General features: G+C 37.2%; 1 protein-coding gene across 1 annotated transcript in view; it reads left to right on the top strand.

The window, feature by feature from the left end:
* Nucleotides 1–5149: 5149 nt before the first annotated feature.
* Nucleotides 5150–26852, top strand: part of NEK10 (NIMA related kinase 10) — an 88500-nt gene continuing 66797 nt past the window's right edge. The window contains 27 exon segments of the mRNA XM_048301646.1: nt 5150–5307; nt 5781–5895; nt 6214–6290; nt 7408–7522; nt 8004–8102; nt 10723–10807; nt 11264–11305; nt 11853–11931; nt 12285–12352; nt 13371–13393; nt 13395–13448; nt 14435–14521; nt 15930–15953; nt 15955–16060; nt 16063–16145; nt 16651–16793; nt 17283–17344; nt 19427–19469; nt 19472–19500; nt 21636–21700; nt 23079–23181; nt 23299–23415; nt 23963–24079; nt 24081–24120; nt 24716–24764; nt 25355–25472; nt 25664–25766. Of these exon segments, the coding sequence (XP_048157603.1) occupies nt 5822–5895; nt 6214–6290; nt 7408–7522; nt 8004–8102; nt 10723–10807; nt 11264–11305; nt 11853–11931; nt 12285–12352; nt 13371–13393; nt 13395–13448; nt 14435–14521; nt 15930–15953; nt 15955–16060; nt 16063–16145; nt 16651–16793; nt 17283–17344; nt 19427–19469; nt 19472–19500; nt 21636–21700; nt 23079–23181; nt 23299–23415; nt 23963–24079; nt 24081–24120; nt 24716–24764; nt 25355–25472; nt 25664–25766 (2005 nt within the window). The 5' untranslated portion in view covers nt 5150–5307; nt 5781–5821.

A 26852-nucleotide genomic window follows, 5' to 3' on the forward strand; every position in this document is an offset into this window, starting at 1 on the left:
TTCAGGCCACTTCTGTTTTCATTGCCGGGGGCCGGGGGGTGCTGGGGTGAGACCCTGCGGGGCGGGCCCGGCCGGGGCGTTCCCGTGCCCATGGCAACGGCGCGGGCGAAAGCGGTCGCCAGGGAACCCCGGCACTGCGCAGCACGGCGGGTCGCGATTGGCCGGCGGGCCCGGCGCCTTCAAGAAGAGGGGAGGCGATTGGTCGAAAGGTCCCGTCCCGGCGGAGGGAGCGTCGCCGGAGCCGGGCCGCGAAGCAGAGCCGGGCGCGCGCCTCGGCGTGAGGGGGACGGGGCGGGGGCAGCGCGCGGCGGGCGCGGGAGCCACTGAGGCACCGCCGGGAACGGAGGGAAGGAAGGGGAACACAGGGCAAAGCAAGGCAAGGGAGGGGCGGGTCGAGTCGAGGGCAGGGAACGATAGGGAAGGCGATGCAATGTCCGCATGCTCCTCCCGTTCCACTTAATGACGTGTTCCACGGCCCTGCACCTTGAGCAGCTCTGAGCTTTCAGGAGGCATTGAACAATCTCGGATTCCCAGAGGCTCTAAGTCATAGCGATATAAATCCCTATAAAGGTCTGCCTGGTAGCGAGGGTGGAGAGGGTGAACTTCAAAGATCTCCGTGTTACTCTCGAGTTGATGCTGAGCTGCTCACTAGACCTCAGAAATCCCCTATTCTTTTTTTCTTTTTTCGTTTTTTTTTTCTTACGTGTGTGAACTGCAGGTTTACGGGGTGGATTTAGGCAGACTGAACAGAGAAAAGTTATGCTCTGGAAATTAGCCCAGAGACTGACATTTGGTGGATCCAGGAATCTGAGAATAGGCCTGGCCATTTATGGAATTGGTTGGTACAGAGGGAAAACAAAAAAAAGCAAAAAAACCAAACAACGTCAAAACAGCAGTAGCTTGAATATTTTCATTTGTCAGGAAAACAGGAACCTTACACTAGTTAACCTTTAGAGAATCTCCAAAGAAGTTATTAAAGAAAGATTGAGATACATATATGTGTGTGGAAGTTTTTGTGTATAGCAAACAGATTTCCATATCGATTCAGTTAATAAAATGAAAGGAATATTCTTCAAAGATTGTCTGTATGGGTTCTTCAGTACAATTTCCTAGACACAGGCTATCACTGGTGGGGATCTATCATGACTGCCGTGGTCTTTGAGAACGGAGGGGAAGCCAGTCAGAATTTTTTTCTGTCAGACTGGATAAGGAAAAGTACCATTTGGGAATTTTTCGTCACCTTTGATGCTTCCTTTGCTATCATTTTGACTGTGTTTGAAATCCATTTCTGTTTTGACAATAATATATTTTTAATGGCTCTTTTAAGGAGTGAATTTTCACCTGACCTTCATCTGACCCAGCTTGTGGTATTAGATAGGATATTCGATACATTCCTATTAAGCAAGAGAATCAAAAGTCTTATTAAAGCCAACATATCCAGTGCTGCTTTATCCACCTTAAGCCTGTTATCCTGTGTATGATTAGACAGTCGAATTTGGCTACTGGAATGATTAAGAAAGGAGTTCAAGGGAACACTGAGCAAATAGTTGGCTTACAAACTATCCATATGTGGTAGCTCTTGCTAATAAAGATTATAAGGAATGTGGGACATCATCTTATCGAAGAGCCTGTAGTCGGTGGGGGTAGATTTATCCTCCAACACTTCTTTTTGGTTTTGTTTATTTCGGGGCTTATTTTTACCTTCTGAAGCTTATGTGCTTATGTCTCTGGGACAGATACTAGACTGGGCCACAGATCAAGTCTGGGGTAATACCTTTGTCTCCTGTTTCTCATCATGTGGATTCTTTCATTTCTGACAGGGCTCTTGGAGCATTTCTTGTCCTATCCTGCATTCCAGTGCTATCAGAATGCATCTCTCTTCCTATGTAATTGAATCAACATAACTAATTAAATGTAATTATCCCCAATTAAAATGAATGCATTAATATTGCTCTAATTTCATTGCTTTAAATGGAATTAAATGAGACCGTGCTGTAAAGACGTTTTTCTTTTAATGTGTTTCTGTCCCTTAAAAGAGTTGTCTGATCTCAGTTATTATCCGGCACAACTGAGTGAGTGTTGTTTGGTGTGTTTCTTACACATTCCTCATGGCTGCTGTAATAGCAGGGGGATAGTTATGAGGACAGTGAATAGCCTGGCTCTATGGAAATTTCTGCTGGCACGAGTGAAGAAGAAACACGGGGTGGGAACTTGGTGACTTCAAGAGAGTCAAATAACTGTGAGAATAGGTAAGGGAATATTAATGTCTGTTTTCTCTCAGGTTTCTGGCTGATAGAAGGAAAATGGAGTTGTTTCTGTTAGTCTACCCCTGTCCCTCACCCAGGATATGGTGCTAGTATACCTGATTTAATGACTGGCTACTGATGAAAGGGTCTTTCTGCTCTTCTCCCTCGATTTACACCTGTGCATTCCTGCCCTGTCAGCAGAGACACTCATCAGGACACTGTAACAATGAGCTAAATTGGTAGGAAAGTAACAATATAAACGGAAGTATATTGTTTTCTGTGTGTTTAGCTCTCTAAACTGGCTCAGGTTGGGGTCAGATCAGCTGAAGAAGAAGAATTGCTGGGGGAAGGGAAGGAAAGGGGAAAACCATTTTCACTGGCAGCTGGCTGTTAATTAATTAGTTTAATCTCTATAGTAAGTTGAAGGACATAACACTCTAAGCTGCATGGATAAATCCTCCTTTCTGCATATCGTCCCTGCCCTTGTACAGTAGAAGTACTTTGGAGACAAGGTAATCAGGGCTAAAGTAGGAGAGATTATTTGTAACCAGAATCAGGTTTCCCAATCCAGTGAGCTGTGCATCTGAGATGATGGTGGGAGGACAGACTAAAGAGGTCAGTGCAGGGTCAGTTTGTGGCCAGAGCTGGCCTCTTTCTTGAAGGGCTTACTGACTTGTGCTGACTCGTTGGCCTCTAGGAAAACAGAGAGGTAACCTCAGGGTGAGTCTGCAGAGCTGGGTGAGGGCTGTATCTTTGAGTGAGCAGTGTCCCTTCATTCTCAGCAGCAGTGAAGGGAATTTGGCTTGATGTTTATCAGGTTCAATTTTGCACAGTGTCTTCTGGATCTGTAATGACAACAAACATTTAAAATATTAGTCATCTGTTACTCTGTTTTATCTTTACCAAGGTAGAGCAAACAGCAAAAGAATTGAAATGGCAGCCCTAAAACAAGGTTGGTCGACAGTTGTAAAATGTTCTAAATAATCACAAAGACCTAACAGTTCTGGATTAAATCCTAGCCATACTGGGAATCCTTCATTTGTGGTTTAGAGATTTAACCCAAGGATTTCACAGAATGCTGCAAATTTTAAGGTTTAGCTCTGTTTGCTCATGGACAAGTTATTTGTGTGTGGTTTGGTTGCTCTTTAATTGGCTGAAATCTGTTCTTTGTGCACATGTACTCATGATCAAGTAGACAATTTGTGAGTTTCACAGTATTTCCTACTGTGCAAGTGTAAGGTACTTACTGCATTATGTCATGATTCAGAAATATCCCAAATGGATGGGGTATTGGGGAGACGATATTCTTATATCACTGAAACAATACATGGAAATTCTTACGCATGAGGATTCTTAATGTGCTTAGTGATGTACCTGGTTTCTCTTAACTTTTAATAGTCTTAAAGCAAAGGAAATAAATGCTTTGAGCAAACTGCATTTGGTTTAGCTTGAACTCAGTGGTTTTGTCTGCTGACTGGTAGAGTAGATCCTGTTTATATGCATTCCCTGGTAATAACTGGTGCCACAGAAGTGTTCTGAGGTGTTTTTTAATAACTTTGTTGAGCAGATGCATGGTAGAGACAAGAGAAGTTTCTTGTGGATCCAGATCAATGATTCCCTGTGGTAGGATAAAGGCTTGTTTAAAAGACTAGAAATGGGTGGACTGGGCTCACAGGCAACTTCTGAGAGGGGTTTAATACAGTGCACGAATTCATACTGTCAACAGTTGCATTTTGGGTAGTTCTGTGATGCGAGATTGTGTAACTGGGAAAATGATGTTCATTTGGGAAGGAGCAGCTTCTGGTAGTTTACAACGCTTTTGTTTCATGGCCAGTTTTCTTCTGCTTTGCCTTTAGGAGGAGGACAAATAAAAATCAGTAGTAGAGGAATTCTATGCTGCACGGCAAGAAAAGGAGCCCATCAGGTTTGATACAGAAAATCCCATTAAAGATACACCAAAGGGAATGTCCAAGCAGTCTATGTTTAGTGAACAGTAAAATAGGTAGAAAGGATCAGACAGTGGTATTATATTCTTGTTTTTTAAATTGGAAGTGCTCGACCAATATGCTTACAGCTATATGTAATTCTCTAGGATAATTCTACAGCCTTAGCCTGCTCCTGACCATTCTTTTTTTTTACTCAGAGAAGGATCTGCATCAGTGTAGTTGCTTTTGGTGCAGCAAGAGATTCCTCTTGAATATCTTCTTTCTGTGTCTTTCTGTATGTTTCTAGGGCTTTAGAAGATTGTCAGCGAACAGGTGTTGTGTACCGTGCAAGTGACGAGCTGAGGGCTTTTGTGGAAAGTCAGACCTACAGATTGAACGTTTGTCTGCAGGGATTTATTGTGTGATAATGGCCCTAATGAGGCCGTGCCATACAGCTCTGCTCATCTGTGAAAAGAAGCTGTGTATCCCACTGCAAGGAAAGCAGACACGATTGGTTTAAGGCATTCAGAAGACCTAGATTCTAAACTGCCGAAAATTTCTGTTATTCTTTGGCAGACTGTATGATCACTGATTCATAGAATGGTCTGGGTTGGAAGGGACCTTAAGATCATCGAGTTCCAAGTCTCTGCTGTGGCAGAGGCACCTGTCACTGTATACCAGGTTGATCACAGCCCCATCCAACCTGACCTTGGACACTTCCAGAGATGTCCACAGCTTCTCTGGGCAACCTGTTCCAGTGCCTCATCACCCTCACATTTCCTCCTAATATCTAATCTAAACCTGACTTTTAGATTAAAGTCATCATCCCTTGTTCTAACACCACATACCCATGTAAAAGTCCCTCTGCAACTCTTTTGTAGGCCCCTTTAGGTACAGGATTGCTGCTCGATAACTCCCTTTTCTTTTCTCCAGGCCAAACAACCCTAATTCTCTCAGCTTCTCTCAGCGCAGGGGAGGTGCTCCAGCCCTCTGATCATCCTTGTAGCCCTCCTCTGGACTCACTCCAACAGGTCCCTGTTGTTCTTCTGATGGGGCGCCCAGAGCTGCATGCGGTAGTCCAAGTGGGATCTCAGGAGAGTCGAGTAGAGGGGGAGAATCACCTCTCTCAACTCACTGTATGCATCTCATTTTTTTGTCAGATACCTCCTTTTTCTACCCTTCATTTGACTTGTTTATTTGAATGATATAACTATTATATTTTCTGTTGTCTGGACAACAGCTTGTTGTTGACAACCATCATTGATGTTAGCCTGCAAGCAGTGCTGTAACATAACCGGCCAATTCACAGTGAAAAATAATGGCAATAAGATGAAAGAAGAGTAAAAATCCTAATAAAAAACATGTGAAATAGCAAGACAGTATTGTCTATGCATGTGTTGGAAAACCAAGGTTTCTGCAAGTTAGTTTAATAGCTTTCTTAGTAATATCTGGAATTTCAAAGGATATGCTGATATAATGCCCAAGGCTTCATGCTGAGAAAATGGCAAAGCTGTTTTTTTTCTAAAAGCCTTACCAGTTGGTTCTGTAAGTAAACATGTGGTCCTTTTGCTGCAGTGATGTTATTCTTTGTATCTGCTTTGTTTTTAAGGAAAGGAGTTTTTAGCCCCATAATGATAATAGTGATACACAATGCCTGATCAGGACAAAAAGTTGAAGAGCACAGAAAAAGCAACAGACAAAAAGCCTCCTGGGATCTCTATGAGGTATAGTATCTGACTTTTACTTTGAACTTCAGCAGGACTCGTGTGGAATTTTCACTGGCTGCCAAAGCAGAATGCTTCAATTTGAAACGCAGTATAAACATGACAACTGTTACTCTGGTCACAAAGTTTATTTGCACCTTTGTTGATTTAAGGCATTCTGGAGAGGCTGTAAATTTTTCTGTACGCAAAATGTGGACACCAGGCAACTCTAGAAAACTTTATTTTCTGTCAGTAGCATTGTTGCTTGCTGACCTTCTTTGCAGTTATGGAAATACTTTTGTGTAACTATTAACACATGCAATTGTGGTTTTTTCCTAGGGATTATTCTGATCTAAAAAGACGTCAGTCTCTCTTAAGTGTTCAGTCAAGGAACCAACAGGTATTTTTCAATAACTGTTATTAAATGTGCTTTAAAATTATAATTAATGGTGATTATCTTTCTGGCATATGCTTAGAACATTGTGTTCTCTAATTATTAAAACATGTTAGCAAAATCTCGAGTAGCGGATGTCTTTCTTCTTGTCTCTTTTTTTTTTTCCCTTGGCAACACTAGACCTTCTGTGTGGGACAAATCACATTTAGAACAGGTGAAAGAATGAAACTGATCCTCTTCCCATTCTACTGTACCACATTTTTTTATTTTAACAGGAAAAAATTGCTTTAGTTTGTATCTTGAACAGGTTTTATCCAGCTATTGTTGCATATAGTCAAGTAGCATAGCAGATTTGTTTTCCTCTGTGCCCTTTCACAGTGTCACAAGAAGGTAGGCTTAAAGATGCATGAGTAACAGCATGGGGGAGAGTGGTAAAGAATATAAGATAAGATCAGCATTTTAACCATAAACAAATTGTCTTTGAAGAATAACTCAGCTGAAAATACGCAGGGCATAAATACCAACTTACAGGAGAAAGTCGAATCTCTTTCACCTCAACTCACTTAGTGAAGCTTGTATTTGCCATTTGAAGCAAAAAAAACCAACACATGATGATGGGTGTGAGTCTTTGGAATCACAGAACATTTTCTCCCTTTCAATTCTGTAAAAAGATATGACAAAATGACTAAAGGATTCATCCATGTGCGGTAGGAGTTATGCACTTTCTGCCTGGTTAGAGGCCTGGAATTGCTTCTGAGCAGAAAGCTGAAACGTGAGTTGTCCAACCTGAAAAGAATGTGAAGGCTATGCAATTGTAGAATTGGGACAGGTAAGAAGCATAGATAATGAGTGTGTGTTGCAGATTTTGTCAGGCTTTGGTATTATAAATTTTAAAGGACACCATTCTTCGCTTTTTACTCACCTCTATGTACTTGTTTTCCAGTCTTGCTTTGCATCAGTTTTCTGCCACGTCAGTTTTGTTTTGCAGAGTGGGTGTATGTATTCTATAATGCCAAGTTTTAGGTCGAAAGTTCAAGTCAGAACTTGAGAAGAAGTACTTTTACTTGATCATATTCTCATAAAACTTAAAATGCAATGTTTGCCTTACAACTACTATCCCTTCCCTCCTTGTATTCCAGCTATATATATATATTCCAGTGTGACAAGACCTTGGCAAAATGTCAAAAGCAATGAACAAAAGTCCAGTGGTCAATGGCAAGAATCAACAGAAGCTTTTGAGCTTGAAAAATTTAGGTAAAAATAATAAAAAATAAGCTGATGATGACACTCTCATATCTCTGAACATCTTTATGTATCTAAGGGCATCACCTTTTTGAGGTGTGAAGGCATTTGTATTTTTACCTATGTCTGTTACTTGTACTTTTCATGTTAATTTGAGATGAGAATTACATATTTTAAACTTTTTAAACCTGTTTATGTTCCTGCCTTTGTAAGTTTCAGACTTTCCCACTCAGCACAGTACACTGATGAGAGTTAATATACTCATTTTAAATTGTGATCATTTCTTTTTTTGGAAAACATATACCATTCTGTCCCAAATTTTGCATGAGACAGACTGTTAATGTCTGGCAATCTGAAATTGTGTTATTCTGTGGTAACTGCTAATAGGAAATTTCTTAGATTTTGTTGCGAATGTTATGTTGTAGCAATGTAAAATTGTCTTGTGACAAGTTAATTAGCAATTCACCATTTTTCTTTTTTTCTTCCTCATTAGCATGACCTGCAAAAATGAGAGAAATATTAGCAAGCATCCCAAACATCAGCTGTTTCAAGATACCTTTATGACTTTAGTTAAGAACAGACTTACCTACAGGTCGGTATATGAAACACATTCATAACCAGGAAGGAGGGCCACTCTTTCTTGCCTTACATGAAGAAGCAAGATGCATGGATAATATTTCATATTGTTACAACAACACACCTCTCTGTGGAAACTACCAGCAGCATTTCGCTTCATAATCTCAGTTTTAAACAACCATTGTGTATTGGCTTTGAGGAGCAAATACTTGGGTTAGTGGGACAGAAGAATGAAGGACTGGGTATATGACAAAACTTGGATGACCAAAATTCTAACTATTATGTTTTCTTGATCATTTATCTGTATATGGTGTCTGTAATCTAAGATTTGCTTTTCTAATTTATTTTACTGTTTCTATTCGTATTTTGTGGACTGCTGCCTTTATAGAGAGAGGCCAGTGGCTTCCATAAAATTCTGATGAGTTGATGCCACTTGTTGGTATTTATTTGTATTTGTGTGTATAACAGGATTGGAAAGGGTAGTCCCTTTTCTTATGCTGCTTTCATTTATGTGAGGAAAAAGTACAAGACCTTAAAAAAATAGAGGGGACAGAGAAAGATTCCTTTGGGGTGCTTTTTTCAGGATTTTTTTACTATACTCCTTTGCAGTGTATTGTATTTTCCTTTTTAAAGCCCAAATACATTTTCTAAAAAAACCCTTAAGTGGTACAGAAGTTTAAAGAAGGAGCATTTAAAGGTATTAATGTGTAACTGCTAGAACTTGCAGAGGAATCTAACAACATCACATAGTTTGCTTAGATCCTTATTCAGAACCAACTGGGGAACTTGGGATCTCTTCCTTGATTATCTAAATGGCAGTGATTTTAAAACAGGTCATTTAACTGATTTGTAAATCTGATACCTCTTTTGTGCATGTGAACTCAGTACTCACCAGTGAGAGGTCAGTGGCTCAGCTTCATTTGCCAAAAATCTAAGAATATCTTACACTGTGATTTCCCAAGTTCTATTTATGCGTTGTGGCATACTTGGCTTATATTTTGGTTTTCTTTGGTGGTTCTTTGTGACAGTGATATGGCAAAACAAGCCTCTTGTATTAAGAATGAAAGCACTCAGGCAAGGCGGATGAAACAAGCATAAATTAGTAGGTATGTAAAATCTGTAAGGTAGCTGGAGTTACAAAGGTGACTTAGTTGCCCTTTGTAAATATTTTACTATGACTGTGATGATGTCCCCCCTGTGGACCTACTCCCATTTCGTTGTGTCGGAGCTATAGACTGTCACCTTGATCAGCATTACACACTTGGCTGGCATAACCATGTTGGTTGGGAGGAAGAAAAGATGACCTCCCCCTTACTGGCATCACTGTGTGTGCAAAAGTCCTGGTTGCAGGTAGTTTTCTTGACAAGAAAGCTGTGATCAGCTTAGCTTCAGTAGTTTGAATAAGGGGCATAACTAAGGCAGAAAAAATCTCGCTGGCATAAGCTGGATATGTACCTGGTGTACCTAGTAATGTGTATTGTAAATGTAACTGCAGTAGAAAAGGCTCTCAAATGTTAACCAGGCTCGGAGAATGACTGTCCACTGTGGTAATATCTTCAGGCCACTTTAAAATCTGACCTACAGATTTTGTACACAGGTATATGGTTGCTGTTTTCTTTCCATTAAAGTTTTTTTCTGTTCTGATGTGGCCAATTATGGAATCATAATGAAAAATGGTATTACTTTGGGCAGAATATTGGCAAAAAAGGGCTGAGAGTTTGTTAGTATCTATTTGTAAAACATTTATTTTTATGGAGGTATTTTTAGCTATTGGCGTCATTCCCAACTGCAAATGATGAAAAGGAAAGAGAACTGCCATGACCCATACACTTCTTCTATTTCCAAGAAACTTACCCAAACAAATTCTGTCCTCTCAGTTAAAATAACAACCAAAAAAACACATGGCAAAGTTGTCTAATTTTAGGTTTATTTTAAATAGGGAAATGGGGATATATACTTTCAACAGACAGTGGAAATACTGATTCCATTACTGGTATTTTATGCAGGGTTTCTGCCCCTGGATGCTTTCTGCAAATCTGATTTGTGTTTTCTGCCATGTCTTATGCTGGATATTCATATGTAGAAATATAAAGAAGGAAGTTCTATATGGAAATACAATCCTATTTCAAGAACATTTGAACTAAATAATTTATTCCCAGGATAATAGAATCAGAGTTTTTAAAAACTGGGATAGATTATGATAATTCAAAAGAATATTTTAAATATAGCTATTTTTACTTCTGTAGCACCCTTATTTTTCCATAAGTATATTTTGTGCACTGAAGTTTGCTGTGTGGTTTCTCACTTATTTTGCCCTTTTGGGCCTTGGTCCAAACACTGAAAGTTTATATCAAAGCATGGATAATTTGTTCTTAGAGATAAGCATGTACTTCCCTGCATCAGTTCAGTGATAATAAGTGATGGCTGGTAATGCTCATATAACGAAATAAATTTATTTATAGCTGCTACTGTATTTGAATATAAATGGTATTAAAAGTTCTATGGTATGGTATGTTGAACAGTTGTTGTAGCTCACTAATTGTCTAGTCAATTGATCCTGAATCAAACTATTTTATTTAAGTGTTTAAACACTTTTTTATTGCATTTGGTTTATGTTTTGAATATTTCTTTTGCAGGCAGTGGGTTATTCAAGCTCCATCCATCCATTTTCTTAGAGTATTAATCTGCCTGAGATTATTAATAAGGGATCCATGCTGCCAAGTCAGTACATCAAAATATTGTTTCTTGCTTGGATAAGGGGATGTATGTGTGTCATGTATATGAGTTGTATTGGTGCTTGTGTGCATGCTTACATATATGTATCCGTATTTCTATATGTGAGGATGTGAATTGCAAACAAACAGACTCCAAGAGTGATTTTACACCATTACTGCATAACTTGCTCAGTTTCTGGTATTTCTTATGTCATGTCTGTTGTTGCTGACCCTAACAAAGAAACTGTAAATCCCCATGACTGATGGCTTGGTCACTGCTCTGAGCCCTAGGCTTGGTACTTGGCTTTATCATACAGATATGTAAAATTCCCGTAATGTAGTAAGTGAAGAAAACGGAAAGCCCTGTTTTAGAACCTTTAACATTTCACCTCTGTTTTTGTTTATCTACTTATTTTAAGTAATTCTGAACTCTTTTTTTTTCTAATATTTATATTTCCTATAGGAAATGCTCCACAGCCTGGGTGGAATTGAAAATCTAGCTCAGGTAGGATTCCTCTTAGTACCTTTTTCCATTATGTTGCATGACAGTTTATTATGATTAGAATGAAATATACCGTCAAAAGCAGTATATAGATACTCTTGGTTTATGGAAAGAAATGAGTCCATTTCTCTATTTGCACATGAGCAGTTGGTGTGGGTTTTTTCACTAGTTTTCAAAACAACTGTCCTATAATCTAGCTGCATTCATCTAGGACTTCTAATTAGTAGACTTAAGAAATGCCTCCTGAAGTGGGAGAAATAGAAAAGTCAACACAATTGGTTAGGTCAAAAGAAACTGTATATTTTTAAAGGGAGATGGCTAAAGCCACCCTGAACTGTAGCAAATGACTTTGCAAAGGGAAAAGCATACTTATAAAATGTTGAAACAGGTTTAAACCTTGGGTCTACAGTACTATTGCATTACTGAATATTTTTTCATGAAATAGATGCACCACCTACAGGCTCTTCCTGGGCAGAACAGTCTAGGTTTATGGAGTCTTCAAACTTTTTTTTCCTAATGGTATCCTTTATTTTTCCTCCCCTGCTTGTAGTATATGGGAACAGTAGCAAATCGTTATCTTAATTATGGAGAAGAGCAGCATAATGTGGACAAGTTGGTCAACATGACATGTAAGTGCAATAGCTGATAAGAGAAATGATAAGGCTACTCACAACTTTTTGTGTGAGGCTTTTAAAATGTTTAAAATACTTGAGGTGGTCATTAAGTAAGATATTACTAGATTCATTGTAGACATCATCACACAAGTAAAAGCTGAAATTCCTGTGGAAAAGAACAGCTTGTTTTTCTACATAAGTAATATTTCTTTAAGAAATTAGTATCTTTTTATGCATTGAAATAAAAGAGTAAAATGAGCTAGTTATGGTTCAAAGAACATATGCAGTGTTTTGCTCTGTTACCTGACTGGTGAAATGAAAATGTTAGGGAGAAAAATTCAATTTATGTGACTTCCTTTGTTCCACAGATATTTTCCAAAAGCTTGCTGCTGTTAAAAATCCAAGAGAATGGGTTGTAGCAAGTGGAGAACATAAAGTAAGTGCTTTATAAAATTGCTGATTTTGTTCAATTAGCTACTTAATACAATAACCTATGCTTTTTAGATTTGACCTAGGTGGGACTAAATTCCTTACCTTGTCAGGCTTGTAAAGTAAGATAATCTCTGTGTTTTTCAGATCTATTAGTAGTATCATAAAAATAATTTCTTCTCTGTAAGTTGATTGGTCTGATGTATGGTTATTGGTGGTTTGAGACAAATAGATTGTAAACATTTGGAGTAAACTAAACATTTGTTCATATAAAAAGTAGTGCTCATGTACACACTGTCCCGTGCTACACGTTACTGTGATTCAGATAGTTTTATATACTTTTAAAACATAAATGTATTTTGAAGTTTTTTTACACAAATTTCTGCTGTGGTTTTTCACCACAGGTAAAGTATTCTGCCTAAATATTCTGTGTCAACCAGACATCCCTTGCTATGCATTACCATCAGTCTAAGAATCTGTCCTTAACTATTGCTGGTTTATGGCTAAACTGAATACAGTAGAGATCAAAATCAGTATAACTAGTGTTTCATGATTCTATCATGCTGCAGAAAAACAATGGCAATTGTTTTTAGAGAATCTAGACAAGATTTATTTAGGTATAAAGCATGAACAGAAATACATGCAAGGCCTTAAATTACTGTGCTGTTTAAATATAAGCTTAATATTAACTTTTTGCTTCAGGAGGCCTGATTTAGAATTCTGAAGTGTTACACAAAAACGAATTTTTACAATGGTGTAATAAGTTGGAGAGATGCTTTAGCAGTCAAAGAAATATTAATTGTAATTTGATAAGGAACATCCTTGCTTGTCCTACTGGGTGTATTCTAAGATTTTAAGTGTATATTTAAGAGTACTTTAAATGTACCTAAGACTTTTAACATACTGTGTAAGGATTTAGTATCTTAATTTTTGCTTTTCAACAAATATTTCTATATGCATTTGAGTTGTAAAAGAAAACAATATACTTTATATTTACTTACCTTGTTTCATATTTTGTTTTCCAGACCTTAGTAAATTTGTTATCTGCCAGACAGCCATGTGTTTTTTGGTGCCCTCTGTGCTCTGACTAGCTTAGCAGAAAGGTAGGTTCAAATTAATGAGCTATAATTAACAAAAGCTTTTTAATGTTTTCTCTTGACACAATATTAAAACTGCTCTTTATGAGGAAAAATTAAATGTTCTTAATTTTATATTGAAGCATTAGAAACTGAAGTAGAAACTTTGGTCCCTGCAGCAGACTTCTTGTTCATGTGGACAGCTGTGCAAGACTGGAACCACAGAATCTGTCTTTGCAATCCTTTTGCAGGATTCTAGAATTCCTACTGACTTCCTGCATATAAAAATCTTTTGTCCTCAGCTTAATGTAACAGTGCCTCACAATAATCAGGTAGAATATTGTTCAGTGTAGCAAATAATAAATGTGTACTCCCAAATCCATGTATATGTACGCTCTTCTCATTAATTAGTGTTTAAATAAAGATAAAAAGAGAAAAAAAGATCAAAAAGGAGGACAGAGCAAATTTCATCCATAATGGCATTGTATAAGAAAAACTGCTGTTTCTACATTATTGGTCTGCTGTCTCCCAGACTTCCCAAAATTCTGATTCAGTTTAAATTTTTTTTAAGGTCCATGTTAATTTAAATGATGTTATACTTTTTCAACTTCTGTTTAATTTCACTGAATTAAATGTAGGATTCTGGGTTACATTTGAACTAGGCGAGAAAGAGTTTGGAGTATATTACAAATGTTCATGGAAATTGTGGTTGTTTTTAAAAATGTACTCCACTTGCTTAATTACCAGTAAGGCATAAAATAAATTAGTGTCTTTATTTTTATGCATTCACATTTACTTTTTTTATACGGGGAAAATTGGATAATTGTTGCATTGTTACTCTTGACCCAGAATATATTTGTGGCTTTAAGTGTTTGTGTGCACAATATGATATTATTACGTAAGACTTGGGAAAAAAATAATTCATCAAATGTACAAAGAAGGAGGCTAAAGAGCAATGTGTGTTTATCATATAGTTTCATCTGATATAAATGCCAGGAATAATCAGTTTGTAGTCCAGAATGTAAGCAGAAGATAAGTGAGCTCATCATTGTTGAAAACTTGCTGGTGATATTACATGAATACAATTTTCTCTCTGAAAGGTGAGACTTAATTTGTGGATTAAATGTGTTAAAATAATTTTGATTTTTTTATTTAGGGATGCTTGTATTTAGAGGTATTAGAAAACGTGCCACTTTACCATACCTAAGGTCATATTCTGATACCTGTGTATTTTCAGTCACTGAAAAATGCAAAAAGCAAAGTCTTTTCCGGCAGTTTCTTTTTAATCCATCTCCTCTCTCTCCACTGTTGGCCTCCAGTGCAGTGCAAATGAGTTACAATCTTACCATAAAGTGATAGCAATCCTTTTTCTTGGGGCATCTCTTTGTTGCTCCTGGCAGACCTCAGTGGTTAGATGGAAAGCATGCCGAGCCCTGACAGTTCCTGGCACGCCCAACATAAACTAGTAAAATTGCAACCTAGAGCTGCTGTAGTTTGTGCCAGAGGCTGAGTCAGATCCCACGTCCCGTTGATCAGAAAATCATAAACGTTCCTTCAATTGTTCAATCATCTCAGCTAAGACTGCTAGCAAAGCATCACTGCATTTCAGTGAGAAACTGAAAGACTTTCAAATTTGATAATACATCACTTACCACATTTAAAATTCTGAAGAGATTTTAAAATTTCATGGTTAATTATTTCACACATATAAATGACGTTTTATGTGACTAAGGATAGAGAAATTTAACATATGAAAAGGTTTTATTTTGTTTCTGGGTTTGAAAATTATTTAGGTTATATGTAAATCAAAAGTTAGATGTAAGAACTAGAATTTGAATGTAGACAGGAAGATGATGAAGTTCTGTGCTAGTTAAGCATAATTTTAAATTCAGATATGAAAGTGAATTCATATGTTTCATTAAAGACACATGGACTTTTTTTGCTTCAAGGGGAAATGGATATCCTTAACAATATTTTCTGTGGGAAGTCCACCTTAATTGCAGTTAATGAAAGTCTTGTGTAAATCTTTTAATGGATATATCCAGTCACTTTCTAAACATAATATTCAAACCATACTGGAGAAGAATCATGCATTTTTGTGTTATCTGTGGAACTAGGCTATTCGAGTTGCATAGATGGACTTTACAAGTTTGTGCAGTCAGTGCTACTTGTAGTACTAATGCCATTAATGAGAAGATGGTACCACAGATGACGGCAGCCCACCTGGCCACCTCCCATCCTGGCTGGGTTGCCTCTGCTGACAGCTGAACTCAATGTAAATATAATTTCATCCCTTGTGAAAGTTTGGACCATTGTCTTCTTTTACTTTTTAAACAGTGACTTTAACCAAGTTGCAGTGACTTTAACTTGTTTTGTTTAAATTATTTTTTTTTATAGGAGATCTCTGTTCCTTTTTGAACTTCCTGTGGTTTTTTTTTCCCTTTGCTAAATGACAATACAAAATAATGATGGAGTTACTGTTAAAATTTCTTGCTGGTTTTTTTTTAGGCTGTTGCTACGACTTCTTTGTGCAGTCACAAGTCAAAGAGCAAATAAAAATGTATGAAGGAGTTCCAGTCTTGCTCAGTTAACTCCATTCTGATGACATCAAACATCTCTGGAGTATAGCTTGTATTCTGTTTGTGAGGTTTGTGAAGATCTTGAGACTAGTGTGGAAATTTGGATCTGGGGTGGAATCAAGCAGCTCCTTCGTATATTTTAGGGGTAGGTTTTCAGTCCTCAACATCGTGGCAATTGTACAAGACTGTTTGATATATTAAGATATATTTGACCAAGCCCTGTTTTATCAAATAGTATCTTTGCCTTGTTCAGCTGTATGTGATGCCAACAGAATTTAAAAGCCTATTTAGAACATAATGAATGAGCAATATTTTTTCCAGCCTTTCCTATTTCATTGTTATCCTAAGGTGTTTTTTCATATTTTCAAGTATAAACTAAATAATGAATAGTCATAAATATATAATTACTGTCTGTTTAGTTTTCCTATTAATCTGACACCTATTTAGTGAGCTAGAATTGTGAATATAATTGATGAACATGGTTTAGAAATTTTCTGTTTAAAGGCTTGTTTGCTTTTTTAAAGTGTATTAGCTAATTCAGTGAAAAACATAAAAATTTTCAGAACTTCAGAAATGGTTAACAGAGACATATTAAGCCATTTTTTTAGCACTGCCATTTGATTTTTATTTTGTTCTGTTTTTTCTTCAAGGGAAAGAATTCTTGTGTCTGACCACTCTTCAGCTGGAAGCTTATCTAGTGCAAATGCAGCAGGGAGAATCCAGTATCTTCATTGGTCAGATGATCTGAGTCCTGATGAGATACAAAAAAAAAATACTTTCTCACTTCAAGCAGGTAGGTTTATAAGGTCTAATACTCTATGTCTTTACATACACTTGTGCAAAAGGATTAAAAATATTTCAAAATGGTAAATTTTTATACCTGCTTTAGGGAGTAGGAGCACCAAATCAGATTAGTTTATTTCCAAATGTGTGATAGCAGCACTTATTTTCAAAAAGTACACTTTTGTTAGAAAGAAGCAAAGCATAAAGTATCTGGGAAACATATATATTTCTTCACCTGCAAAAACAGTGACAAAAAAAGTTATTTATTTATTTTATTTTGTGTTTAGCATGAGATTATTTTTATTTGATTTTATTTTTCTTCACTTCATTTTAAATTTTCTATGATAGATGAATATGAATAATATGATTTCAAAGTGATATTCTAATGACTACTAGTCAGGTGAGGATTTATTGGTAGTTATGGACCAAATCCCTTTTAGAGGAGATTTCTCAATAGAGTCAAATGGCCCTAAATGTTACATCTGAATCTTTATTCTAGCTTCTTGTGCTGCAGTTACTGAACTGGTGCTCAATGAGACTAATGCTTACGAGGTTGTACAGGTAGGAAGATTTTATTCAGTTAAGTAAGGCATTATAGTTTATAATTTCACGTAATTGTTGTTATTCATTATCATAATTTAAGAGATTGGAAATATGCCTTTCTATAACTTTAGTACTTCTGTTTCTTTATAAATTTACACACAGAGACATAGACACAAAGGTTATCAGCATAGGTGTCTGGAAGAATAAACAACTTTATTCAGACAAGGTTTATTTTGGCATCTCTTGCCATGCTTTTATTATATTCAAAATAGGATCGTAAATAAAAGTAATCACAGAATAAACAGAGAAATGCAAATTCTGAATTTCATGAAGTTTATTACAAAAAACTATGCATCATAAAAATTGACATGTTGCTGTTTCACAAGCAGTTTATTTTTTCTTAAGAGTATGGTATTTCTGAGATAACTTCCTGGCATTCATCTCCAGGGATAAAACATTCTTAAAATCCCTGGTTGTATTCCAGACCTAGTCAAAGATACAAATATTAAGGACCTTAATATCAGCTGAAAGCTGTAGCCAACTCTTAAACTCTAAATGTTAAATCAAAGCCTTCAATTTAGATTAAAACCAAACTAGAGGTATTCCTGGAGGAACCGAGAGACCAAGAGCCTTAAATATGAATGGGAAAGAAGTTTGTGTATATTTCAAAATTGTTGGTTGAGAGAAAAGGAATGAAAGTAAGTCTAAAAATATATATTTTTTATGATTCTTAAGCATTAAAATTTCAATAAACTGTACTGATTTAGATAACTATTTATCTAAACAACATAACTGTATGTATTTTAGGCTGAGTCTGATTTCAGTAAAATAAAATATGACTTGTTTAAATTAAATGGTTTTAACAGAGAGTTTTTCTGCATTGCTCCAGCAGTACATGGTAACTGTGGTGTCAGTACATCACTTAAAAATGTACAATGTGCAGGCCTGGAAAAGGTGTTTCAAACTTAACTTCTGCTGCTGCTCATTCTGTCAAAAGACACCAACCTCTCTGTTTGTTTAAACACCAGCCAACAATCCCCTTTCAGATCAGGACATAGCCTCAAGCATGTTCATTTCAATTGGAGTTCCACTCTACAATACCACTGTAGTAATTTTAAATCCTACTTCTTTCTTTTTGCTTCGAGAGTTGCATGGTGAACAAAGTGAAACAACTCACCTGGGTTAAAAACAGAGGACAAAGATGTGCAACTCTTTCAGTTATGTGCCACGGAGGTCAATCTGTAAAGGTTTATATCACCTGGTGTCTAAGGGCTCTTGGATCAGGCAGTTGGGAACTTTTGCTTCTGCAGTAGCTGCCCTCTGCTGCCTGTCCCTCTCCGCCGTCTGTCCTCTGTCCTTGTCACACAGCCTTGGCAGCAGTCTGTGGTAATTCTGGTAGCAGATAGAATGTGTTTGACTCAATGGCTCTTCTGCACAGTCCAAAAACCTATGCTTAACCATAATTCTAATTAAGCTTAATTCTATCTTCATGATCAGTTGAAGAAAACATCGGGAACTGCAGAAGAGCCTCTGCAGAGCTGACACATATTCTCTTCAACTCTGCTAAAGAGGAGAGTAGTCTCCATCAGGGACCTTGTCAAGTAACTGGGAGCAGTACTCCAACTCAATCTACCAGCCACCTATCAAACTCATAAAGTGGATAGGATAGTGGAGGACACATGGTTGCATGAAAATGGAAGCTGACATCAGTATGGTGTTCACAAAATCCTGCTGAAGGCACAGACAGACTTCTCAGGCTATCGCTTTTGGTGTTTCTCCAATTTATTTTTACTGAGACTTGAATTTTATTCCTGACAATTCAAAATATGGTGCCACATGGTGACTGACTATTGCTGCAATTTCCTTCACGTGTAGAGACAGAAGCACTTCTTTATCTGTTCACAGGCTCTCTTTGTGGTATCAGTTTAAATGTAACAACGACTTAATTCTTATACACATTTAAGCTTACATTTTAAGTGTGCAATAGGATGTTGAGAACTTGTCTATTGGTATTAGCTTCTGATTTATCTGAACACTGACTTTTATTTGTGATTTGTATGCAAAGATACACTATTAATGCTGACTTTTTTCTGTTTCCAGGCAAATGGAATATATACAATAGCAAAGCTGATTTTACCAAAGAAAGGAATGCTGAAAGAGCCAGTTTATTACAGGTAACTCCCTTTATTATCATTGCACAATGAAAGCCCCAACAGTCCCTGATAATTTTTTATGAATTAAAGTTTATTTTAAAGTACAGTAGAAAAAAAATCGTATTTAAAGGGGAACCCCTCCCCCCCCCCCCCCAAAGCAACAAATGGCCCAGGAACTAAAAGTTAAAGAGAGACTCAATTTCTGTTCTGATTTACTTTGTTTCTAGCACTTCATATAGTGTAAAGGAAAGACAATATTTTTCTTGCGATAATCTTTCCTCTACTTTTTCAGGTTGTCTAACATCAGATCTTCTTTATCGAGCCTTGATCTTCATTGAAACTCACTCTAGACTTGACACTCTACTAATACCTGTTTATTTCTGGAGCATTTTACTGTGGATGTTAAATAAAATACATGAAGACAGTACATAAAATAGAGAAAATTTAAGTGTAGAATAAATACAGGCCAAAAAAGCATAGAATGGCTCTTGGTTTTGCATGTCATTACCCTCATAAATGTACTGGTTTGAGTCAACTTAGACTAAAGGTTATCAGTAGTAATTAATTACCTGGTAGCTTTTCTCAGGCTCTGTGAAGTGGTGAGTGTCTCTTTAAGCTATGGGAATGTAGTGCTCAGAGCTTCAGGGATGAGCACAGCTGCTTCTGCTCCAGTTGGCAAAGTCCTTAGCCCAGCTGAATGCATTCGTCATCCTGCCTCTCACCCGGTCTTTGTTCTGACAGAGCCACTTCCACTATATAGCTATATAGCTACTCTACTATTTAATCAGCTAGGTGTGCTTGGATACTGAAGAAAGGTATTTCCACCAAAAAAAAAATTAATTCATTCTAGTGTTGTCTTTCTCATCACAGTTCTTCTAGATTAGAATTGGAGGGTAGATTCAGTGCAGTAGGTACCTTTCTACTGCAGTGAGGTTTTATAGTGCACTTCAGTTAAATCATCTTAAGGATGAGATAAATACAAACCTTCCTGGAGGGTAGGTATGGAACTAACATGCAGTCTCACAAACTGGAGTATGTGCTCAGTATCGTTGTCTCACACAACTGTAAGGAGCTTAATATATGCCCACTGAGATTTTTAGATTCCAGCAGAATGTGTTGGAAATAACTCACAAGAGCTACTAAGCAGCTGTAGTTGGGTTAAACATGAAGCCATTTGAATGAATAATGGACTTAATGATCGCATATGAAAACTAAATCTGTTTTGTGCAAGAGGTATATTTTTATGAAACCTTGTTTAGCTTCTCACACTGCTATCTGTATTGCCTTTATAAATGTTACTGCTGTGAAATACAGTTGTAGCTATTGGAATATCCTTTTTGAGTTTCACAGACATTTTTCTTAGAATTCTTGCAATCCTGGTGTGGTGTCTTTACTGCCCCATTGTGTATGTTTTCAATGATCAATTAACTTTTCAGCTTCTTTCTGCCATGCTACCTAAGTGATCTTACTTCAGGACTATCTTTGTTTGCTCAGCTATAAATGTGCCAGATCACTGAGTCTTTAGAAATAGAAATAAAAATGAGTTGCATCAAAGCATACATATTAACTACCTGCCAGTAGCTGTCTTAAAGGACTTTCTTTGTTTTGGAACTAAGAGAGAGATAGGAGCTGAGGTACATAAAGTTCTCTGTAAATACGATGAATTTAGGGTTAAAAAGTTGAGTAATCTCTCTTCTCTCACTCTTCTTTTTTGTCCCTGTTAGAACTTACGGTGCTCCACACTGAATTTTTCAGAAAAAAATGCAAAATGCTTTTTTTCTGCAACACTACAAACCCACCAGTTCGTTTACCTTTTTCAGCATTGGAGAAGAAAGCAGGTCTCAAGTCTTGAGCTATCTGCAGATGAAAAGAGATGATCAAGATTTAGGTGTGCTTCAGCATGTGCTGAAGCTGTTGTCACCAACTTTTTTTTTTTTTTTAATTGTTTTTCTCCCCTTAATGTCCTTGCATACTTTTAAAATACAGGAGGAACTTAGTATAGTTTTATTCCCTTTGTTATCAGGCTAATAAGATAATCTGTCATTTAAATACAAAGTTTGACAGTATATAAGGTCAAGGAGAATCCTTGTTGTTTATCAGTGGCTTTTCCATGTGTTATAAGTCTCTCATTAATTTAAGTACTTTTCCTACTATAGTGTTATGCTTTCAGAGCCCTGAGATTTCTCTTCAGTATGGAAAGAAATCAACATATTTTTAAAAGGTATGTTAACCATATGTTTTGTGAAACTCTTTTAGGATAGCTTTCAAAAAGAAATATTTTTTAAATGTCAATTATTTTGTAATGGGCAATTTCTGTTCTGTTCACAACTACAGATAGCCCTTCATAACTACACTCATCCCTTCATTGCATCAGTGCCAGTCTGCAAGATTAGGTGTTCAGTGTTGGGACTTCTTTTGTGTGTATGCCAGACTACCTAGCTCTGTATGGGCTCCTTCTCCCCACATGAATCAACCTTTTATATATGTTGAGGACAGATTTAATACTGCTGGTGATAAAACATACTTTTACCCTGAAGATGAGCAGACGCAAGTTGCAGCCCTGGATAGTAGCAATTAAGTGGAAGCAGTTAAACTTTTTCTCTGAGCCCTCTACTCCTTCACCATGGGTCTGACTTTGCATCAAGCTGTTTTACTTAGGAGTGTTGCTGGAAGGTTTGGATCAATAAGGACAAAATGTTTTCCATCAATAATGCATTTTTACTAGTAAGATGGCCATTTCACCATGTTGGCTACAAAGGCTATGTGAAATCTTAGTTTGATTTGTGGGATTAGGATAGTAATCGGAGTGTCTAGGAGGTGTGCCTGTCAGGAGTGTTTATGTTTTTATTTTATATCATAAATTACTAAAGTTCTAAATATGACTTTTGTGTTATTTTTATTTTTAAAAGGTGGATTTTGTACTGGAAGTGCCTCAGTGTGTAATGAATTTTCATGGTTGGTGACAAGTTTTTGAAGAATCTGGACTAATTTACTGTCTTGACTTTTCCAAATGCCCTGATCTTCTCCATTTCTACTTATTCCAGAACTTTAAAAAGAAACAAAGCTTCAGTCAAATATCTAACTAATCAACTGTTACATGTTATCTGTTGGCTTTTGCTTTTCTCAGTCCTTTTCATCTTTTAGACTAGGATTCTTGGCCAAAAATTCTAAGATGGGTGTCACAATTCTTTAAATGCAGAAAAATGTTAATCCTATCACTTAGTGCATTACAAGAAGAAACTCAGATACAGTGATAACAAGCATAAAAGAAAGTGCTGTAAGAAAAAAAAAGCAAAATTACTGGAAATTCAGGAGGTGCATTGACTTTAAAGACTTATACTTGTTTGGAGAATTGGCATTTATATTGGTTGGCATACCCAACCAATGGGGGCTGAAGTCTGACTTTTAAAATGGACTTTAACTCCTATGTATATAGTGTTAGAGGATTAATATCTCAATAGATTAGTGAAAAATAAGTGTACTATTTAGGAGGTTCTGAAGTAAGTTGTAATAATAAACATTGAAAAGTCTCTGGTGTAGATTAATAGCTACTGCGTACATTGTTTCTAAAAAATATAAAAAATTTTGAACCTTTCTAGACTTTTCCCTACTGACTTTTTTGAAATCTTCATTGATATTGGACATTATGTGCATGATATCAGAGCTTATGAAGGGTTGGTATTAAAGCTAAATTTCTTAAAGGTAGGTAAAAAACCTTAAGCCTGCATAGTTTTAAGAAGTCATATTCTTGCACATTCGTAGCACAAGAAAGGCATAAACATTTTAAATTTATTTATTTGTAATTTAATTTATGACTAGGAGGATGTATTGAAGCAAATTGCTGAAAATATTGAGAGCATGAATCACTATAAGGCACCCACAAAACATATAGGAATTGCAGTTTGAGAGCACCTTGGCAATGGAGCTTTTGGAAGTGTATAGAAGGTAAACTTTTCTTTTGCTATTATTTTCCAGATTTGAGAGGAAGCTTCATGAAGAGGGTCTAATACCTGTTCTAGGCACAACTGTCCTTTGAATTTCAATTGGGAAATGTAGGTGCAAAAAGGCCTTTGTGGATCTGAGCTTGTTGTTAGTGTTTGCTGCGATTTTGTTTGTTCCATGTTTTATATTTGGGATTGACCAGTGTATCTCTTAGGTTTCCTACCTTACTTTCTCTTAATTCCTTTCCACTAACAGCATTTATGTCTATTGCAAAGCTAATTAATCTATGTAAAACCACAAAAATTCAAGCATGTTTCATCTGACAAGCAACACTGGGTACAGATAATGTTACTTCAAGCACTGTGCAAGTTCAGTAGTCTACTGCTAACCTGTACTGTTGGACTGTAGTTCTTTTACTAATCACATCATACACAAAAAAAGCTATGATTATAAATTCTGTGAGAAAGGTTTTGACTCTGATAACTAATCTGGTAGCCATATACCATTCTTCCTATCCCCATCCTGTATTTATTGTACAAAGGTTTTATCTTGTTTATGGGTTAGAAAACATAACAGACAAAATCTCCTGGCAATGAAAGAAGTCAATTGACACAATCCAGCATTTGGAAAGGACAAAAAACACAGAGACAGCAGTGTAAAAAAACATTGTCTCTGAATTAACCATCACCAAAGAGCAGGTGTGTCTCGTGAGCTCTAGTTTGATATGTTGGCATTCTGAATTATTAACTGTGAGTTCTCATATGGAAAGCTGCCTGGTGGAAAAGGACCTGGGGATGCTGGTTGGCAGCTGCCTGAATATGAGCCAGCAGTGTGCCCAAGAAGGCCAGTGGCATCCTGGCCTGTATCAGCAACAGTGTGGCCAGCCAGGACCAGGGCAGTGATTGTCCCCCTGTGCTTGGCACTGGTGGGGCCACACCTCAAATCCTGTATTTTGTTCTGGGCCTCTCACTACAAGAGGGTCATTGAGGTGTTTGAGCTGGTCCAGAGAAGGGCAATGGAGCTGGTGGAGGGTCTGGAGTACAAGTTCTATGAGGAGTGGTTGAGGGAGCTGGGGGTGTTTAGCCAGAAATAATACTCTATTTTCCTCCCAATTACTCTAGTAATGTGCAACATTTCTCTGCATTTGGGGTAACAGTGAAGGTACAGTGGAGTTCATAAACAAGTTTGTGGAATCCTTGTAGTATCCTTCCTTCCTAGGTGTAGCTAAGCATTTTAAATACTGTGCCATTGGTTTAACTATTCTAAGCATCTACATTTCTTTCCTCATTGTACTTTTATCATCCAAATGTTGTACGGTATTGCAGAACCTTCTTGGAAAGTGAGTATAAATGCAGAGAATTACCATATTGCACATAGTGAAGAAATAGACTTATATAATAAAACCACTTACAGGTTGGCAGGAGTGTGTTGAATTTGAGCAATAATCTTTCTTCAAGAACTGCTACAAATTCAGACAGACATATATTCCTTTAAAATTGAAAAAAATTATGAGAAATAGTGTTTTTATTTGTTTATCTATCAGTAAAATTAGATGCAATGTAAACATGTAGCAGGCATCATTCTTCTCTAAAGATCCAAAGTTTACAACTGAAATGCTAAATAGGGAGAAAAGCTGTGGTGAGTAGTAGAGTGAATGATATAGATTGCCAGCCATATTGTTTTAATTTTCTTTTCAATAATGAGTTATCTCCATACACCTGCCTGCTGAGTGATTATCAGGCAGTGATTTCCTTATAGTTCTGGGATATCAACTGAGGAAAAAATCGAACAAAAAAGTGTAGAAAAGTATAAAATATATCTGTCTGTACAAATAAAATTTTAAAGTAAAAAATAACAGCTTTTAAAATACATTTTTACCTCAAATACTCTATTTTAAAATGCCTTCTGTATAAATAATGTTCTATTAATTTATTGTATTGTACCTAGTCATGGAACTCATAGAGAGGGTGCCATTGGGAGAACACTTTCACTCTTTGAAGGAAAAGCAACAACAGTTTACAGAAGACAGAATACGGCATATATTTATCCAAGTAAGAGCCTCCATTCTTTTTGCCAGGACTTTCCTACATGTAATTAGTAGCACCATGTTTTCAGGCTAATAAGTGACAAAGTAATGCTTATTGTATCAGTCACTAATATATAGCTGTGAATTTAATTATATGTGCCTTTATTTAGGTTCTATTTAAGAATGTTTGTAAGGCTCTTTCTGTTTCTGTTTAAGCTTTGTCTAGGTCTTTGTTATTTGCATAAAGAGAAAAGGATTGTTCATCGAGATCTCACTCCAAACAATGTCATGTTGGGGGATAAAGACAAAGTTACAATTAGTAAGTAGAACTGCTTTTTTTGAAGACAATTTCTCAAGATCTACCTGAGGAGCATTTTCTAATCAAAATTGAGAAGGTTTCAGATTCCTGGGTGGTGTTGGTCACCATACCTGGAAGCTAGCATATTATTGCATTATTATATTGTTGAGTGAAATTGTTGAATCACAGAATGGACTGGATTGAAAGAGACCTTAAATATAATCTATTTTCAACCGCCCTGCTGTGGACAGGCCTTTCTCTAGATCAGGTTGCTCAGAGCTCCATTCATCCTGACCTTAAATACTTCATGTGATGGACGCCCTGTTCCAGTGCCTCACCACCCACACAGTAAAGAATTTTTTCCTAATAGCTAATCTAAATCTACTCTTTTTCAGTTTAAAACCATTCCCCCTTGTCCAGTCACTATGTGCTCTTGTTATAAGTCCTTCTCCATCTTTCTCATAGGCTCCCTTAAGGTACTGGAAGACCACAGTTAGGTCACCTCAAAGCCTTCTCTTTTCCAGGCCAAACAAACCCAATTTTCTCAGGCTCTCCTCATAGAAGAGGTGCTTCATCTCTCTAATCATCTTGTTGGTCTTCCTCTGGACTTGCTCCAACATGTTTATGTTCTCCTGTGCTGAGGATCCCAGAGCTGGATGCAGTGCTCCAGGTGGCTCTCACCAGAGTGGAGTAGAGGGACAGAATCCTCTCCCTTGCCCTGCTGGCCGCACTGCTTTGGATGCAGCTCGGGACACATTCAGCTTTCTGAGTGCTGGGTCATGTCCAGCCTCTCACCCACCAGCACCCCAAATCCTTCTCTCCAGGGCTGCTCTGTATCTGTTCATCCCCCAACCTGTGTTGATAACAGGAATTGCCCTGACACAGATGCAGCACCTTACTGTTGGTCCTGTTAAACTGCATGAGATTCCCATGGACCCATTTCTCGAGCTTGTCCAGGTCCCTTGGGATGGCATCCCCTCCTTCAGGTGTGCTGACTGCACCACTCAGCTTGGTGCCACCTGGAAATTTGCTGAGGGTGTACTTGATCCTTCCATCTATGTCATCAATGAAGATATTAAATAACACTGGTCCCAGTATGAACCCCTG

The sequence above is a fragment of the Corvus hawaiiensis genome, chromosome 1 (genome assembly GCF_020740725.1).
Source record: "Corvus hawaiiensis isolate bCorHaw1 chromosome 1, bCorHaw1.pri.cur, whole genome shotgun sequence".
Classification (NCBI taxonomy): Eukaryota; Metazoa; Chordata; class Aves; order Passeriformes; family Corvidae; genus Corvus; species Corvus hawaiiensis.